Source organism: Pelodiscus sinensis, chromosome 18, assembly GCF_052426305.1.
Source record: "Pelodiscus sinensis isolate ZL-2025 chromosome 18, ASM5242630v1, whole genome shotgun sequence".
In the NCBI taxonomy this organism is placed as follows: Eukaryota; Metazoa; Chordata; order Testudines; family Trionychidae; genus Pelodiscus; species Pelodiscus sinensis.
Window position 1 is genome coordinate 28,072,347 of NC_143069.1, and position 17,925 is coordinate 28,090,271.

At 53.0% G+C, this 17,925-nt stretch overlaps 1 protein-coding gene and 1 long non-coding RNA gene across 3 annotated transcripts in view; both read left to right on the top strand.

Annotated features, from left to right (window-relative positions):
• The window catches only part of LOC112545205 (uncharacterized), a 43,715-nt gene that overhangs the window by 11,512 nt on the left and 14,278 nt on the right, over positions 1–17,925 (top strand). Inside the window, exons 8-9 of one of the 2 annotated variants that reach the window (XM_089770034.1) lie at positions 1,211–1,242; positions 2,802–3,114. In XM_089770034.1, coding sequence (XP_089626160.1) covers positions 1,211–1,242; positions 2,802–2,843 — 74 coding nt within the window. In that variant the 3' untranslated portion in view covers positions 2,844–3,114. Of the gene's footprint in view, positions 1–1,210; positions 1,243–2,801; positions 3,115–17,925 lie in introns of those variants that run through there. The other variant, XM_089770033.1, reaches the window with a different exon arrangement.
• On the top strand, positions 14,123–17,086 carry LOC149523342 (uncharacterized). Its single transcript, XR_016347080.1, has 4 exons — positions 14,123–14,459; positions 15,412–15,461; positions 16,426–16,457; positions 16,866–17,086. It is a non-coding gene; the product is annotated as an uncharacterized LOC149523342 (long non-coding RNA).

Here is a 17,925-nt window from a genome sequence, read left to right on the forward strand (position 1 = left end):
TGTGTCTGGGGGAGAATTACAATAACAAACTGCCTGGCTACATCTAGACTGGCATGATTTTCCGGAAATGCTTTTAATGGAAAAGTTTTCCGTTAAAAGCATTTTCAGAACAGAGTGTCTAGATTGGCACGGACAATCTAGACGCGCTTTTCCGCAAAAAAGCCCCGATCGCCATTTTCGCGATCGGGGCTTTTTTGCGGAAAACAAATCTGAGCTGTCTACACTGGCCCTTTTGCGCAAAAGTTTTGCGCTAAAGGACTTTTGTCCAAACGGGAGCAGCATAGTATTTCCGCAAGAACACTGAAAATCTTACATGAGATCGTCAGTGCTTTTGCGGAAATTCAAGTGGCCAGTGTAGAAAGCTGGCAAGTTTTTCCGGAAAAGGAGCTGATTTTCCGGAAAAACTGGCCAGTCTTGACACAGCCCAAAGTGATCAAAGTGAATGAGGAAAAAAATTCTCAGGGTCCCAGGGCTGGTGCATCTGAGTCCCTGAGGTTCCTTTGTCCTGCCCCTCTCCTCTGCCTGTGATCCCCAGCCCTGCATTGCCAGGATTTAGGGGGCTGAGTCAAGTGTTGCCCCTTCCCTTCCCTCATGGAAAGGCACATCCCAGGGAAAGCTCCCATTGGAAAGTGCCCCACTCCTGTCATTGGGAGCTGGGGGCAAGAGTGCCTCATGGGAGCTATAGTTCTGGTGCCTCCTGCTCCTGGTCTCCTCTTTGAGCCGGGCTCTCTGGCTCTCCTACGATGCATCACTTTCTCTCCTCGTCATGGGTGTCCCTGGTTGCAGTGCATCATGGGGGATGAAACCCAGCCAGTCCAGCCTGTGGAGGAGACTATCAGCAGGAGGCCACTGAACACATGTCCAATGAGGCATCTTGGTGGTATGTGAATAGAACATTGCAGTTTTGGGGCAAAATACTGCGGTTTGGGGGCACTTGTTTTTTACAAAATGTGGTAATTTCCTGCCAAAAGGTGGTGGTGCCTGTAACAGAAAAACTGTTCCAGAAACCCAGACAGACAGTCCCACAGAGCATCTACAGTAGCCACCTGAAATCCCTCTGGTGACCCTGATCAGCATCAGGCCCAGAGGAGCCCTGCCCTGGCTAGAGGAGGGGCAGGTATCCTGGGGTTATAATTCATGCTCAAGGAGGTGCCTTTCCCTAAAGACATTCATACCACGTGACCATGGGAAATTGTCCTTCTGTTCCCAGGTCCCTCAAAGAATTGGCCAGAAAGTGACAGGGTAAGTCACAGGTTTTATTACCAATGAAGTGAGGTGAGAGAGATTGTTTGCCTGTTCCTGCTCGGCAGGGACCTGTGGGCTTGGAACGTGGATTTGCTCAGGATTCTCAGGTTGGGATTGTATCTGTCACCCCCTTCTCCCTGCAGCTGCCCCATATCTCTGCCCAGGAGCAGGTAGCTTCCTCACACACCTGCTGTTAGCCTGGCCAGTCACGCCCTGCATCCATGGACATGCCCCCGTCCAGACCAATCTGGCAAATAGGAAACTTTCATCGCCATGTCTCATCCCTGGGACGATTCTGTCCTAAAGGCTTGGGGCAGAGAACGTAAATGGTCTCAGAGATGGAGAGTCACTCGCTTTCCAGAGATTCCCTTGGTGTCGCTGTGGCTGCTCTTACACTAAGCACGGATTTACCCCGTAGGGATTTTCATGCATGTCTCTGGGATGGAGGGCGGCAGGCAGAGCTACTTATGCCCCATGTGAATTCACAAGTCAGTTAAATGCTTCTGATCCAAGCAGTGAGTCGGTGGTTGGAGTTGCATGTCCAGAGGAGACAGTGATGACAGGGTTGGTTTTGGGCGTTGATACAACCCCATTGATTTTGTAGATTCACTCTAACTACTGGTTCCCAGGACATTACAGGAACCAAACAGCAGGACGCAGAGTCTTTGATCCCAGCTCCAAGTCTGTTCCCAGCCAGCACTCTGCCCCAAAGCCTGCTTTTTTTCTCAGCTTTTTATCAGGGTCCTGCTCCTCTGGCCATGCTGATTTTCTTGTTGTTTTCTGTAGTTGCTTGTAAGGTGTTTCTGTTGCTTTTGTCTCCCTCTCACACACACGCATGTACGGAAAGCTGCAGTCAGATTAACCCCTGCCCTGTTAGCAGACCCCGAAGTACCTGGCTCTGCCATGTCCAGACTGTCTGGGGTCCAGTCCATGGGCGAGGGTTGCCCAGTGCTTCAGCAGACACTAACAAAGGGTCATTGAATGGTTCCCTTCTTTAGCCTGAGTGATGGGTGCTCATCACAGCCCCCAAATTCAACAGCATGCCGTGATTGCCTGGAGATTGGAGTCAGGCTATGCCGATGCCCAGTCACAATATCATTATATCAAGTGCAAATAATCATTTTCAATATCGCAGTTAATAACATTGGTGATTAAAATACAACTCTGGATGGTTGAAAATGACACTGCCATTGGGGCAGAGGAATCCTTATTTCAGATAATGGCTCCCCGTTGCAGGGGGAACCCGGCACCGCCTCCGTGGGCATCTGGCAGAGGGAGAGGGGGAGAAGGGCTCCTCTGCCCAGCTGGCAGGCATCAGGGCAACCCTGGGGAGCAGGAAAGGGCCAGACCGAGGCTGGGGGAAGGGGAATCTGAGCTGCCCGCGTCAGAGGGGCTGGTGTCGGAAGCTGATGTGATGTTTCCCAGAGGAGATGCCCACTAGAGCTGCTCCTGTTGTACGCACAGCGGGGCTGTCTGAGGGGATATCTTCTAGGTTCCTTTCTCTGGCTTTCTGCTGGCTGAGCAGAACAGTAACATTTCCATGTTTTACCTTAAAGCATTGGCAGACGGCGCCGATATACGAGAACATCACACTGTAGCAGGGCAGAAATCACTAGTGCTCCGGCACTGGAATGCAGGGCTCCTCCGTGCGCAGCCTCATCACAGAACTTCATCACAGAATCCCGTAAGGTCCTTTCAGCAAGGAAGTGCGGGACCTTGTCTGGGGCCACAGCTGGACAATGTGGTGCAGGAAACAATGTTCTTTCTCAATAAAATTGGGGGAAATGCCCAAACTCTGTGTCCTACCCTCAGATTCTTTGTATGGACGGCTCAGCTCCAGGGCCCGCTCTGTGCTGTGCAGAGTTTGCACCACCAACCCCCAACTGCACAAAATTACAAGGAAGGCCCCTCACAATCCCCAAAGTGCGTATTGCACAGTAACCTGTGTATACATGAGACATGCAAGGATGTGAGTATTCTGCCAGTGATGGGAAATATCCCAGCTCCCCACACAGATTAACCCTGTCTCTGCGCTCCGGCCAGTCGTCCTTTGACTCATCAGTCTTGAGCCTTACACTGGTGGGAGAGTGAGACACAGAGACACAAACAACAGAGACCCAGATAATGAAGAGTAGACGGGACCTTCCACAGAAACACTCCGTATTACTGTGATTCACAGTTTCTATTGTGGTAGCACCTAGAGACCGACTGGGTCCTGACCCCATTGTGTCAGGAGCTGCAGAAACAGAGAGGAAATGATAGAGCCTGCCCCATATTGCTCAGGTAACTGTTGGGTGGGCAAAAGTACTGCCCCTCTCTTAGTGCTTTCACACAATATTTATATGAGGGGATGGGGAGAACCACAATTTAGTAAATGTGAGCATTTTCTGCAAGGATTGCAGAGGGCTGCCCTTTACAATTGAAACGAATAAAAGGTATAAGCTTAGGAATTCACTTTAGAAAATGTAGTAGTGATACAAATAATATCCTAGTTTTTACTAAACTACAAGGCTATTTAACAATTTACATGTGCTATTTTAATAATGTTTATGTTTAATATAAACAAAAAATATATTTAAAGCAAAGAGTTTTCACAATGTGAGAGTGAGAAGTATCTTAAAACACATCCAGAGAAGTGTTAGTCAGAGTCTTTCTTCATTAACTTCCTGTGGTTTGCGGTGAGAAAAGCACAGTACAAATATTTTCTTCGCTTGCTTTTTAAGAGTAATCCATGGGAGCTTTTTCTCCTTTAGTGGACTGCAGAATTACTTCTTTAACTAAAACAAAAGACAGGACTATGCAGCACTTTAAAGACTAACAATATGGTTTATTAGGTGATGAGCTTTCGTGGGCCAGACCCACTTTCTCGGATCAATTTGTGGAAGAAAATAGGCACGACCATATATACCAAAGTGATACAATCAAAAAAAGTGAACACATATAAAATTGGCAAATCAGATTTTAGAACAGAAGGGGAGGGATGAGGGGGGAAAGTTAGTGTCTGTGAGGTAATGAAATTAGGGGTGATAATTGGAGAAGCTAACTTTGTAATGGGTGAGATAATTAGCATCTTTGTTAAGACCCAGATGTAAAGTGTTAAATTTAAGCAAAAATGACAGTTCTGAGGCTTCTCTTTGAAGTCTGGAGTTAAAATGTCTTTGAAGCAATATGCATGTTTTAAGGTCATTGAGAGAATGGTCATTCTGGTTAAAATGGCAAGCAACAGTTTTCTATCTGTGAGAGAGCCTGATGTCTATTTTATGTGCATTGATTCTTTGGTGAAGTGTCTGAGAAGTTTGTCCAATATACACAGCAGATGGACATGTTAGGCACATGATGGCATAAATTATATTTCTAGATGAAGAGGACTATGTGTCCTTGATATTGTAACTGGCATGTTTAGGTCCAATAATGGTGTCAGCAGAATAAATATGTGGACAAAGCTGGCACCGGGGTTTATTGCAAGGGAAAGTTCCAGGGTTGGTATTAGTGTGGTATGTCCTGTGGTTGTTGCTAAGAATCATCCTGAGGTTAGGTGGTTGTCTAAGTAATTAGTTTGATGTATATAAATGATAAACCCTTTTACAACCATATACAAAATACAAAATAGTGACGTATGGATAACCAGCAGATTGGTTTGGATGAGTCGATTAAAATGGAAGAACCTGTCAGGCTTACAATTATAAGTATTCTTGACAGTAAATTAAGGAAGTGTGGATTAGATAAATGGACTGTAAGGAGGATAGAAAGCTGGCTAGATTGTCGAGCTCAACCGGCTCAGTGTCAGGTTGGCGGTCGGTTTCTAGTGGAGTGTCCCAAGGATCGGTTCTAGAACTGGTTTTGTTCAACATCTTTATTAATGACCTGGATGAGGAGATGGATTGCACCCTCAGCAAGTTTGCGGATAAGACTAAGCTAGGGGGCGAGGTAGATACATTGGATAGATACATAGGGTTAGGGTCCAGAGTGACCAGGACAAATTGGAGATTTGGGCCAAAAGAAATCTGATGAGGTTCAACAAGGATAAGTGCGGAATCCTGCACTTGGGATGGAAGAATCCCTAGTATTGTTACAGGCTGGGGACCGAATGTCTAAGTAACACTTCTGTAAAAAAGGACCTGGGAATTACAAGTGAATGAGAAGCTCGATAGGAGTCAACAGGGTGCCCTTGTAGCCAAGAAGGTTAATGGCATATTAGGGTGCATTAGGAAGAGCATTGCCAGAAGATCTAGAGAAGTGATTATTCCATTTTATTCGGCACTGATAAGGCCGCATCTGGAGATTTGTGTCCAGGTCTGGGCCCCCCACTATAGAAAGGATGTGGATGCAGGGAAGAGGGTCCAGCGGAGGGCAGCGAAAATGACTAGGGGGCTGGAACACATCACCTATGAGGAGCATCTGAGGGATTTGGGTCTATTTAGTTTGCAGAAGTGATAGAATGTCCCGTCCAGAATTTTTCCTTTCCAGGAGGTGAAAATACTGTACATCTGGCAACCCTATGACACACTCAGCAACCGGAACCAGGCCTGGGCCCGGACCCAGCCCCTGGCCAGCCCCAGCCCACAGCCCCAGCCCTCAGCTACTGACAGACCACACCCTCCCAACCCCAGGCTACCTCTTCTCTCTGCTTACCTGGTTCCACAGGGAAGTCGTCATGTGGCATGGAGGAAGAAAACAAGATGGCTGCCACCAAAAAAAGACCCTAAGGCCTCAAAGGGGCCATGCTGTTTTTTTAAAATTTTTACTCCCCAGGTGTCCCTGAGCCCCACCACCATTCCCTACCATGCTCAACTCAACCCAGGCCAACCGCATAACCCAGGTATTGGGGGGGTCTATCTGCTTCCCCCTCCTGTCCCAGCTTTTCCTGGCCACCAGGGTAAAAGTCAATGACCAAAATGCCCCAAAAGGTCTCCAAACAGGGATGCAAATCAGGCCAGAGCCCCGGGTCACTAGGGTTACCAGGTGGCTTCACAAAAAATACTGGATACACTGGATCTCAGATGTGGAGGGGTGGGTGGGGGGAACTGGCAGAGAGTAGAGCGGAGGTGGAGGGTCAGGGGAGCAGGGCTGGCTGGGAGTGGGTCAGGGGGAGTGGAGCTGGCTGTGGGAGATCGGGAGGAGGTGGGGTGGGAGAACCAGCTGGCGGGAACAGGAGTAGACAGGAGGTCAGTCAAGGGAGCAGGGTTGGCAGGGGGAGATGAGGGGGGACCAGCTGGCGGGAAGCAGGGCTGGCCAGGATGGGGTCGTGGGAGCGGGGCTGGACAGGGGAGATGGGGAGGTGGGACTGGCCAGTGGGAAGCAGGGCTGGCCAGGAGGAGGTTAGGGGGAGCAGAGCTGGCCAGGGGAGATGGGGGTGTGTGAGACTGGCCAGCGGGAAGCAAGGCAGCCCAGGAGGGAGTCAAGGGGAGCAGGGCTGACCTGGGAGGGAAGAAAGGGAGGAGAGAATCAGCCAGTGGGAAGCAGGGCTGGCCAGGATGGGGTCGTGGGGCTGGACAGGGGAGATGGGGAGGTGGGACTGGCCAGTGGGAAGCAAGGCAGCCCAGGAGGGAGTCGAGGGGAGCAGGGCTGACCTGGGAGGGAAGAAAGGGAGGAGAGAATCAGCCAGCGGGAAGTGGGGCTGACCTGGATTCAGATCCTGGGGCACTGTCCATCTCACACACAGTCCCAGAGATGCACGAGTGAATCCGGCCCCAGGGACTCCATCCCACCCTGGCTCCGCACCCACTGTAGCATAGTTGCATACTGCCTGGATGGGAGACACACTGACGCAGCATGGGAGTGTCTACCAGCCAGGCAGTTTGCAACTATGTACTCCTAATAATAAACCTTCCCTAATTAGGAAATACCAGATATTTTATATGTCCGGTATTTTCTCAATTTGTTTCCTCGATAGAACCCTCAAATACCGAACTGCCTGGTTCAAAACCGGACATCTGGCAACCCTACCATCTGGCAACAGCAGGGTCCCCTGTAAACTGGGCACTTAGGTGGCCCCCCCAGAAGAGATTTAAATGCCGTCCAGCTGATCAGCCCACTGCCCACAGTAAGCAGCATGTGTTGCTACTGGTGGCACACATCCACACATGCCTTGGTACACATAACAAAAGGAATTGTGTCATGGATGAAAAACTTACAGGGAACATTGCTCCGGGGAATGAAAAAAGCCTTGGCTTCTATTGCTGGTTCTGTCCTGCTGGGTGACCTCAAGCCACTCACACCTCCACCATCCCATGCCTCAGTTTCCCCATCTCTTTCCCTCTTGGATAAAGCATTCTGAGTTCTACAGATGAGCTCAGTGTGGTTAATGCTAAACCCTCCAGCCAGGCCAGGTCTGCATCTAACAGGGTAGATTTGACGAAGTTCTCTGTTAGCAAATCAGAAGAGAGGTTTTTGTCGATATATTTGATGTGTGTTTGACTCTCTGGCATCCGGAGATAAATAAAGACGCTGTTGGTGGTGGGGTGTACGGGACAGGAAACAGGTAGCAGTCACGATCAGTCACGGAGGGTAGCACGGCCAGAGCAGAACGGCCATGGTGTCCCTGCTGCCTCAGCCATAGGCCCTGACAAGGACTCGGAGCAGCGCTTGTGTCTGGGTTCACAGCCCAGTCCTGAGGGGCTGGCAGAGACTCTGCGCAGGGAAAAGGGTCTTTTGTGTTAAGCCCCGAGGGGCAGAGGGGGCAGGTCGGAGCAGACAGAGACTGCAGCTCATCCCCCGCCCCTCCACCGCATCTGGACCAGTCATCACTGGGCCATTTCCAGCCCTCTTGGTTCCTGCCACAGCCCCGATGCTCCTGCCTCTGGTCCTCTTGCTGCCTGGTGAGTATCTGGGACCCCGGGGCTAACTCGTGGGGGGCTGGGAGGACACAGAATCGAGAGCAGCCCCTGGCCCAGGGAGTTGGCAGAGCAGCAGAGGGGGCTGCGAGGTTGGAGGAGTGGGACTGTCCCAACCCAGCTCAGGGACAGGACTGGGGTGACTGTCCCGGCTTCACTGAGTTTCAGGCCAGGAGGGACCATTGTCCCGTCCAGTCTGACCCGACAGCCCAGAGCAGAGACCTTCCCCCAGCTCCCTGCCCCCAGCCCAGTCACTGGTGTGTGACTCAAGCATCCCCGGAAAGGCCCCGGCCGGGCGGTGACTCCCCCACTGCCCCGGGGAGCCGGCGCTGGGTGAATCCCCCGCACGGGGAGAACCTGCTGCCTCCTTCCTCACTGGCCTTGGGCCAGACTCAGCGTCCAGCCCTGGCTCTGGCTCAGCCTGTCCCTGCCGCACTGAAGGGCCCGTCGGCACCTGGGGCTTCCCCCCGGGAAGGAGCTTAGACACCGAGACAGCCCGGCTGCCTGACCAGCCCCCACGGAGCTGCCCTGGCCGCACCTGGGAGGCCTCTAACCCCCCCCCCCCACAGCGTTTTCTGGCCCTGCCCTGCCCCCCCTGCACTTTGCCAGCAGCCTTTGAAACGGGGCCAGAGCTGGGCACAGGATCCAGGATCGGCCTCCCCAAGGCCTCAGGCCGGGGAAATCCCCCCCCCCCCCGGTGCCTGCTCCCTGCCCCTTCGTTACACAGCCCAGGGGCCCATCAGCCCGGCTGCCCCGCGGTGCCCTGGGAGCTCATGGCCAGTTACTGTCCCCTGGGACCTAAATCCTTCCCCGGGTCCCTGCTTCCCTGCTCAGGCCCCAGGCTGCAGGGCGGCAGCGTTCCCTGGGGAGCTGGGACCTGGCACTTGGCTGGATCCCAGCCCTGGGGTGTCCCTGGGCCCAGCTCCCCACGCCAGGCCCATGGGGTCAGGCCGGGCTGGGCTCAGATGCTTCTGGGGTGTCAGCGCAGCCTGAAGGCAGAGAGCAGGGAGGCCATTGTCATTGGAGGGTGGGGGGATATCGGGGTCCAGTCCCTGGGCTCCCTGTTACCGATGGGCCAGAGACATTGAGCTGGGCTCCAGGCTGGGCTCTGGTTCTGGATTCCCCCAGATTCAGGGGGTTGGGTCTGGGACTCGGGGTCAGGCTCATGACAGGCCTCAGTAGTTTTCAGGAGGCGACTCAGGGGTCAGGGCTCCGCACGGTGCCTGGCCCAGCCCCATGGAGCAGGCAGGGTACCCTGGGGAGTTGGGCAGGGCAGGAATTGGAGCCTGTGTTCATGGAGTGAGCAGAGCCCCTATCAGCTGTTCAGGGCGTCTCACCACAGGGAGATTCCAGCCCGGCACTGACCCCACGTCCCCTTTCTGTTCCCAGCGCTGAGCCCCAGCAGCCAGGAGATCTGCTCAGCTCCCGGTGAGTCCAAATGTCTGTCTGTCTGTCTGCCCTCAATGTTTCACGGACTTTATCCTTCACTGTCCTGGGAATCCAGACCTCCCCCCCACAGAGCAATTCCCTGCTGAGTGCGGTGCCAGCGGTAATGGCACAGGAAGGGGGTAGGGCTGGGTGGGGTCTGAGCAGGGCCTACGGGTCTCTCAAATGACTTCTCCAAGCTCCACTGCCTCCCAGCTCTTCTGGGACATCCTTGGTGCATCCCTCTCCCGGGCTCTGGCCTTGGGAAGCAGCAGAAGCTGCATCTCTGACCCCAAGGGATTTACCTGCCCACAGCGCCGGCTCCCAGCCCTTGGCCTCTCTCCCAGCCCTTGGCCTCTGTCCCTGCCATCCTGCCCAAGCTGCATCAATCAGTGCCCACAGCAGGGACTGTGCTAGCACAGTGTGTGGTGCCTGGCAATGGCAAGCCCTGAGACTCGTACTCAGCCCATTAGCCCCTGGGGTAAAGCCTCCGGTCAGCAGAGAGAGCTCGTCCCCCGTCTGCCCAGCTGGGCTGGGATCAGAGCCCCCATCTGAGACGTGGCCCAGACCCCTGCAATTTACCTCCTGCCCCACTGACAGCACCAGCCAACACCAATGCCCCACTGACAGCTCTGCCCCCTTCCCCTCCCCAGGTGCTCTCCCTGCCCCCATCCTCTACCTGAGCCAGACGTCGGCCCAGCTGGGCAACACCGTGCGGGTCAGGTGCTTCATGTCCTCCTGGCACCTGGCCACTCGCATCATCTTCTGCAAGGACGGGGAGGAGGTTTCATTCCAGACAGGCTCAGAGGAGAAGGCCACCTACGACTATGTCCATGTGGTGTCCAGTAACAGCTCTGGGAATTATGCCTGTGGGTACGAGATCACGGACAGCAACAGTCGGGTGAATGGATCCCAGCTCAGCACTGCCCAGCGCCTCAGTGTCACTGGTAAGAGAGAGGTGTGTGTGTGTGTGCGTGCGTGTGTGCGTCCATCCGTCCCCTATCTTAGCTCTGCCCAGCAGAAACTCAGCACTGCAGAAGAGGCGTTAATGGCAGAGTGAGAAGAACAATTAAATGACACGCCCCCTAAATCCAAACACTGGAATTCATCGATTTTCAAAATCTGAAACAAACATATAATGAATAAAACAGCTTTGTTCCAGTTTTGTCACAGGGAACCAGCCCCTGCTCTGTGTTTCACGCCCCGCCCAGCACCTCTGCTCTGTGTCTCACCCGTCCCCACTCAGATGTCCCAGCCTTGGCAGCAGGGTGATCATGGACAGGCTGGAAGGGTGTTTGAGATGTCATCAAAGCTGGCCCCTTGCACTGAGTCAGGATACAATAAATCTAGAGCACCCCTGACAAGGCGCGTGTTCGACCTTGTATAACCTGATGACGGGAACTCCAGAATCTGCCAATCTGGAGCTTCACTTCTCTGAGCGTGAGGAAGATTTTCCTCCTATTGAACCGAACCCTCCTTTGCTGCAGATTAGCCCTCTCACTTCTGGTCCTACCTTCTGTGGGCCCTTAGAACAATTGATCCCCATCCTCTGTGTAACAGCCCTGAGCAGAATTAAAGACCATTGCCCCATTTCTAGCCCCTCCGGCTGCTTTCCTCAAGACTGAACCTGTCCAGTGTCTTTAACCTTTCCGCACAGGTCGGGTTTCCTCAGCTTTTGCTCATTTTTGTTGCTTTTCTTTGGGGTCTCTCCAAATCACCCGCAGCTTTGCTAACGTGTCTCACCCGGACTGCATCAGAGTGGAAGAGAGACCTCCCACATCTCACATATGCTCACAGGGCCTACTCACCTCCAGTTTGTGACCACAGTGGGGCGGTAGTCGTCTGCTCTCAGCCAGTGACTGCCCATGATTAGTTGTGCAAGGGCAACATGTGAGGCTAGAGTGGGGCCATGGTCTCCTCTCATCTCGTGTGAATTTATTGCCTAGGTGACGGCTCCCACGGCAGCAGTTCTGGGAGGCCCCCCTCCTCCGCCGCCCCAGATAAATGCTCCTGAAGAGATTCTGTGTTCTGGGGACTCTAGTTAGGGAAAAGTAGACATGACAATGGCCTTTGTGTGTTTATTGCCTAGGCAATGACTCTAGCAGTGGAGGTACCAGGATTTCCTCATCCCCAGGTAAGTGCTTCCGGCAAATTTTTGTGTTCTGAGGTCTGTACTTAGGGCAGAGTAGCTTCTAGGCTGAGCAAGTTTCCTCTGGAGTTCCCTGCCCCCTCTGCGAACCCGGGAGCCAGTGAGTTATTGCCCCTTTCTGCACTCACTGGGTGGGGGGTTGCTCTGGCAGGAGGCACCATATGCAGCTTCCCAGCTGGACTCACAGGTTCTGTGTCTCTGTCACTAGCTGGTTATGCTCTGTGCTCCAGGCCTGGCCCAGAGTGTCACACCCAGAACATGGGCAAATCCCTCTGCCAGGAACCTCAGCCCAGCACCAGTGTCCAGTTCCCAGGCAGCAACCAAGTACCAGAGACAGAACTGGTCAGAGCCCAAACCTGTCTGTTTGCCCCAACTGCCTCTAAAGCATCTGCCTCATCAAACCAACCCCTTCCCAGCATGTCAGCAAACTTTGGCTGTGTCTACACTGGCACGTTCTTGCGCGAAAATGGATGCTCTTGTGCAAAAACATGTCGCCTGTCTACACTGGCCACGTGTTCTTGCGCAAGTAAACTGACGTTGTACTGTAGAAAATCAGGGCTTCTTGCATGAGAACACCGACACTCTCTCTCAGAGATAAGCCCTCTTGTGCAAGAGCTCTTCCAGAAGAGTCCAGCGTAGACAGGCAACATGAATTTCTTGCACAAGAAGCCCCTATGGTTAAAATGGCCATCAGAGCTTTCTTGCGCAAGAGAGCGTCTACACTGGCAGGGATGCTCTTGCGCAAAAGCACATGGCAGTGTAGATGCTCTCTTCTGGAAGAGTTTTTCCACAAGAACCCTTCCGCAAAAGAGTTCTTGTGCGAGAAGCTGCCAGTGTAGACGTAGCCTTTGTGTATAGGACTCAAGTCAAGGAAATGACGGAGTTGGGCTGTGTGTATCAGCACTACCTAGTGACTCCTACTAATGATACATGTACTTCTCGCATTTCTATCCCAGGAGAAATTCTGACATTTCTCATATTTTCATCCTGAATTGGGAGAAAAATTAAAAAATTCAGATTTTTACTGGAACAGAAATTCAGCAACATTGAAGTGATTTTGCTGAAAAGTTTTCATTAGGAAGAAACAGCATTTTCTGCAGAAAATGGCTACAGGGAGCATGTGTAATCCAGCCCTACACAGAGTTCTGCAGGCTGCCCACACCTCTGGCCCTGAGTTAGGAAAGTTCTCAAGCATGTGCCTCAGTTGAACCCTGTCCATCTATGTAAGTCAGGGGTCAGGAAACTTTTTTGGGTTCTGGGCAACTGCCCCATAGAAAAATCAGTTTGGGACTGCACACGAGTGAGAAGAAAAAGTGAGAAGAAAACTCCCCAAACTCACTGACGTGGCCCCTGACTGAGAAGTAGAAAGACACCAAAAATGAGGGGTTCAGTGTGTGGAAGGGGGCTGCCAGGAAGCAGGCATGGGGTGTGAAGTCTGGGCAGGTGGCAGGTGCAAGAGCGAAGTTGGCATGTGGTGTCCGGACGGGAGGGAAGGTGCAGGAGTACATTGGGGTAGAATGTCTGGGGGGAGGTAGGATTCAGGAGTGGACTAAGGGTGGGGGATCTGGGCAGGAGAGGGGGTGCAGAAGCCGATTAGGGGTGATGAAAATAAAGTTTGGAAAAAAAATTGGTTGAAAAGCTTCAGTGAACTCTACTTACAAAGATCAGCCAATAACATTACCCTGCAGGTAGTAATTCTTTCCTAGGGCTGGATCTAAAGCTCCTGTTGGGAATTACAATCCCCACCTTCCTGGTGCTGGCTGTGGCGCTTTATCTTCTGGGAAGGAAAGGTGGGTGTGAGAGTGAAGCCAAGCCGTTTAGCAAGTGTACAGACAGACCTTACAGAGACCCCTCTGAGATCTCCTGTCCCCAGGGTGCCTGGGAGGGGTGAGAGAGAGATGCCCAAAGACACAATGAAATTATGTTTTGGGACAGCTGGCTTGGGGAAAATATCAAACAATGAAGAAAGGGATTGGCCGTGTGATTAGTCATTTGTGTTGCAGTAGGACCCTGGAGCCTCAGTCAGCGATCAGAGCCCCACTGTACTAAGTGCTGTACATTATTTATTAGGTACCTTACTGTCATGCCCTGGAGCCCCAATCAGGGCCTAGGACACACCTGTGTCCAGCACTGCCCAGAGATGGTCCCAGTCTATGAGTCAGCTGAGGCATTCCTCTGGATGGAATATCAACATGCAGGTCACTGAGGCTGCAGGTCAGGGAGGCATCCCCTAGCCAGGAAGGGCCCTTGTGCTCGTGTGTAGGAGCTTCCCTGCATCAGGCCCTAACAACTCTGAACACAGAGCTCTGGGTGCAGCTCTGCCCTGCAGCCTTTCCTCACAGCGCCCCAGCCCCCAGCTCCCACAGCCTCCAGCCACCCCGACCAGCTCGAGACTGGCTCAGAACTCATGGGACTGTCAACAAATCACCAGTGTGGGTTTTCGTATCTCCCTGGTCTCTAAGGTCAACTCTTCAGGCTTTTCTCCCCCAGAATGAGGGTTATAATTTTTTAAATGAAAATCAAGACTCTCATCCCCAGATTTTCCACCCTGGGGTTTCTTACAACATAAAATGGCAGGAGACTGGCAGTTAAATTATCAGATGTGACCACTCCACTCCCAGTCAGTGGGGCAGGTGCAGGAGAGCGCTGGGCCGGGCTGTGGGGAGGGGGCTCTGTGTCTGTACATTGAGGGGTTGGGGCCGTGTCACTCAGTCTCTGTCTCTCTCTCTGCCCACGAGGAAACGTGGCCCCGTCTCTGATCACTCTGTCTCGCTGCTTCCAGCTGTGTCTCTGCAATGGGAGCACAGGTAGGAGGAAATTATTCCCTCTCCCATTTCGTTTCCATTCTGGGTCCCTCTGCCTCATGGGAGGCCTGGTGCAGCCTCACATTGTAACTCAGCTCTTCTGCTGTGGGGTCTGTGTGTGTTTGTTCTGGAGGAGTTTTTGAAAAGCCCAGGGCAGGTTGAGCTCTCTGGTGGGGTGGGAGCGGGGGGCGTTACGAGGAGATGCGTTAAGGAAGGGGTTTGTCACAGTGGCACGTTCCCATCCAATTCACCGGGGGCAGCAGAGTGAGCATGTTTGAAATTTGCCCCAGGGATGTGAAAGAAGGAAAGTGACCCTGTTTTACCATCACAAAGTGGCACCGACTGATCCAGCCAGTTTGCAAGATCCAGGCCTGTTCTTCTGGGGCTGAGAGTGGCCAGGCCTGGCTGGGAACCAAGGGGCTCCCGTCCATCCAGCTGAATTGGGTAACAGGCAATATTAGCGCCATCAGAGTCAGCTGATTGAGGGCCAGGCTCAGCGCGTCCACAGAGGGACCCACCCCAAAGCCCCCACAGCGGGTTCCCTCTCAGCAGCTGTGATTTCAGTGCAGGTTTGGGGCGGGGGCGGGAGGGAGGGAGAAGTAGCCCCTCCACTGGGAAGAGCTAAGCAGGAGGGTGTCTGGGCTCCCTGCTGACCTAGTGGGTTGTGTGGTTGATGGTTTGGCCATTTAGCTGGAGTAGAACAGGGTGTGCAACTCTCATCGTTATCAGACCTTCCCTCCACAAATTGTGCAGCCGCCATGGTCCCTGCTACCCAGGAGCAGGGCTTGCTGCCTCTCCACTGAGTGTGAGCTGAATGGAGATGGAAGGTCCTAGCAGGAGAATTAGCCATGGGCAGAAACCTACTCACAGGTGGATCTCTGAAAATACTCAGTGTCACCAGCGTGAGCAAGAGCATGGCCTCACTGACCCCTCCTGTCCTTACTTCTCCGTACAGGGAACGCGTCCAGCATGACACCAGCAGTGCCCTGGAAAAGCATACGGAGTGTAAGAGCTTTTGGAGTTTTGGAGCTACAGGGGTCACCTGTACATACGGGAGAAATGTGGGGCCAGGGGATAAATGTGTTAATGGGGGTTTGTGTCTGGTTGAGAGTTACAACAACAAACTGCCTGTGATCAAAATGAATGAGGAGAAAAAATTCTCGGGGCCCCAGGGCTGGTGCATCTGAGTTCCTGAGGTTCCTTTGTCCTGCCCCTCTCTTCTGCCTGTGATCCCCAGCCCTGCATTGCCAGGACTTAGGGGGCTGAGTCAAGTGTTGCCCCTTCCCTTCCTTCATGGAAAGGCACATCCCAGGGAAAGCCCCCACTGGAAAGTGCCCCACCCCCGTCACTGGGAGCTGGGGGCAAGAGTGCCTCATGGGAGCTGTAGTTCTGGTGCCTCATGCTCCTGGTCTCCTCTTTGAGCAGGCTCTCTGGCTCTCCCATGATGCATCACTGTCTCCCCTCTTGGTGATGGTTTATTATGAGAATCCCTGGTTGCAGTGCATCATGGGAGATGCAGTCCAGTCAGTCCAGCTTGTAGAGGAGAATATCAGCATGAGGACACTGAACTACCCCTCCCATGCGCTACCTTGGTGGTAACTGAATCAGAATAGTTCTAGTTAGGGCCAAAATATTGCAATTTTGGGGCACTTGTTTTTTGCACAAAACGATGAAATTTTCTGCCGAAAGCCAACTCTGTTTGTGACCAGCCAGCTTGGGCAGAAACCCAGAGAGACAGTTTCCATTGGACATCTTCAATGGCCACCTGCAATCCTCCTGTTCCGGTACCACCTAGTGACCCTGATCAGCATCAGGCCCCATGGTGCTCAGAGTTGCCCAGAGGAGCCCTGGCCTGGCTGGGGGAGGGGCAAGTGCCCTGTGGTTATAATTCATGTTCACTGAGGCACCTTCCCCTAAAGACACTTACAGCCAAGTGAGCATCTGCAACGAACTGTCCTTCTCTCCCCAGACACCTCAAAGAATTGGCCTGGAAAAGTCACGGTGAGTCGCGGTTTTTATTAAGGACAAAGGAGACGAGAGTGGAAAGCGATTGGTTTGCTTGTTTCCACTCGCCAGGAACCTCTGGACTTGGAACGTGGACATCCCATCACGGAGGAAACCCGGCACCACCACCATGGGGCGGCTGGTGTGGAGAGGGGGAAGGGAGAAGGGCTCTTCTGCCCAGCTGGCAGGTGTCACAGGAAAAGGCCAGGCCAAGGCTGGGGAGGGTGGATCTGAGCTGACCACCTCAGAGGGGTTTACCTAGGAAGTGGGGTAACTGGTGTTTTCCAGATGAAATGCCCCCGATGTACGCACAGTGAGACAGTCCGAGGGGAATTTTCTTGCTTCATTTCTTCCACTCTGGGCTGGCTGAGCAGAACAGTAATGTTTCCGTATTTTACCTTAAAGCTTCCGCTCCAGGCAGAAGAGAATCCGACGTATATGAACGTTGCTCTGCAGCGGGGCAGATATAATTAGCGCTCCTCTATGCGCAGCTGCATCACAGAACCCCCCCAAATCAGAGGCAATTGCAGGGGCCGTGCAGCAAGGAGGTGGGGAACTTTGTCTGTGGCCACAACTGGACAATTTGCAGCACTCAATGTGGTTCAGGAAACAATGTTCCTTCTCAATAAAATGTTGTGAAATTCCCAAACTCTGTGTACTACCCTCTGATTCTTTGTACGGGCAGCTCAGCTCCCAAAAAATTACATTTAAAGCAAGTTTTCACAGTGTGAGAGTGAGAAGTATCTTAGAACACAGCCACCTAAGTGTTAGTAAGAGTCTTTCTTAATTAACTTCCTGTGGTTTGTGGTGTGAAAAGCACAGTACAGTAATTCCTCGCTTAACATGTGTCCCCTTAACACGCTTTCGCGATAGCACGATTTATTTTTTATGAAACATTTTTCGAACAACACAATCCGTCCCTGCAATAACATGATTTCCCCTATGGGCTGGCAGGTCGCTGGCAGCTGGAGGTTCGCTGCTCGCCGTGCCATTCCCTGGGGACCCACTCTGGGATGTTTCACTCCCTCTCCTCCGCCCCCCTTTTACGGCCGGCAGCTGGGTTTCCCCAGCTGGCTGGTCGCCGGCAGCTGCACGACCTTACAAAGTGGCGGAGGTTCGCCACTTACTGCGCTGTTCCCCGGCAACCCTTCCTCACCGGACGCAAGGCATCCGGCCAGAGGAGGTTGCTGGGGAATGGCACGGTGAACAGTGAACCTCTGCCACTTTGCAGGGAGGCAGGGGAAGCCTCGCACAGCTGCCGGCAACCCACCAGCTGGGGAAACCCAGTCGCTGGCTGTAAAGGGGGAGCGGAGGAGAAGGAGCGAAGCATCCCCAGAAGGGGTTGCCAGGGAATGGCGCAGTGAGCGGTGAACCTCTGAAGGCAGGGGGAAGCCCCGCGCAGCTGTCGGTGACCGGCCAGCTGGGGAAACCCAGCCGTGGTTGCAAGCAGGGGGCAAAGGAAAAG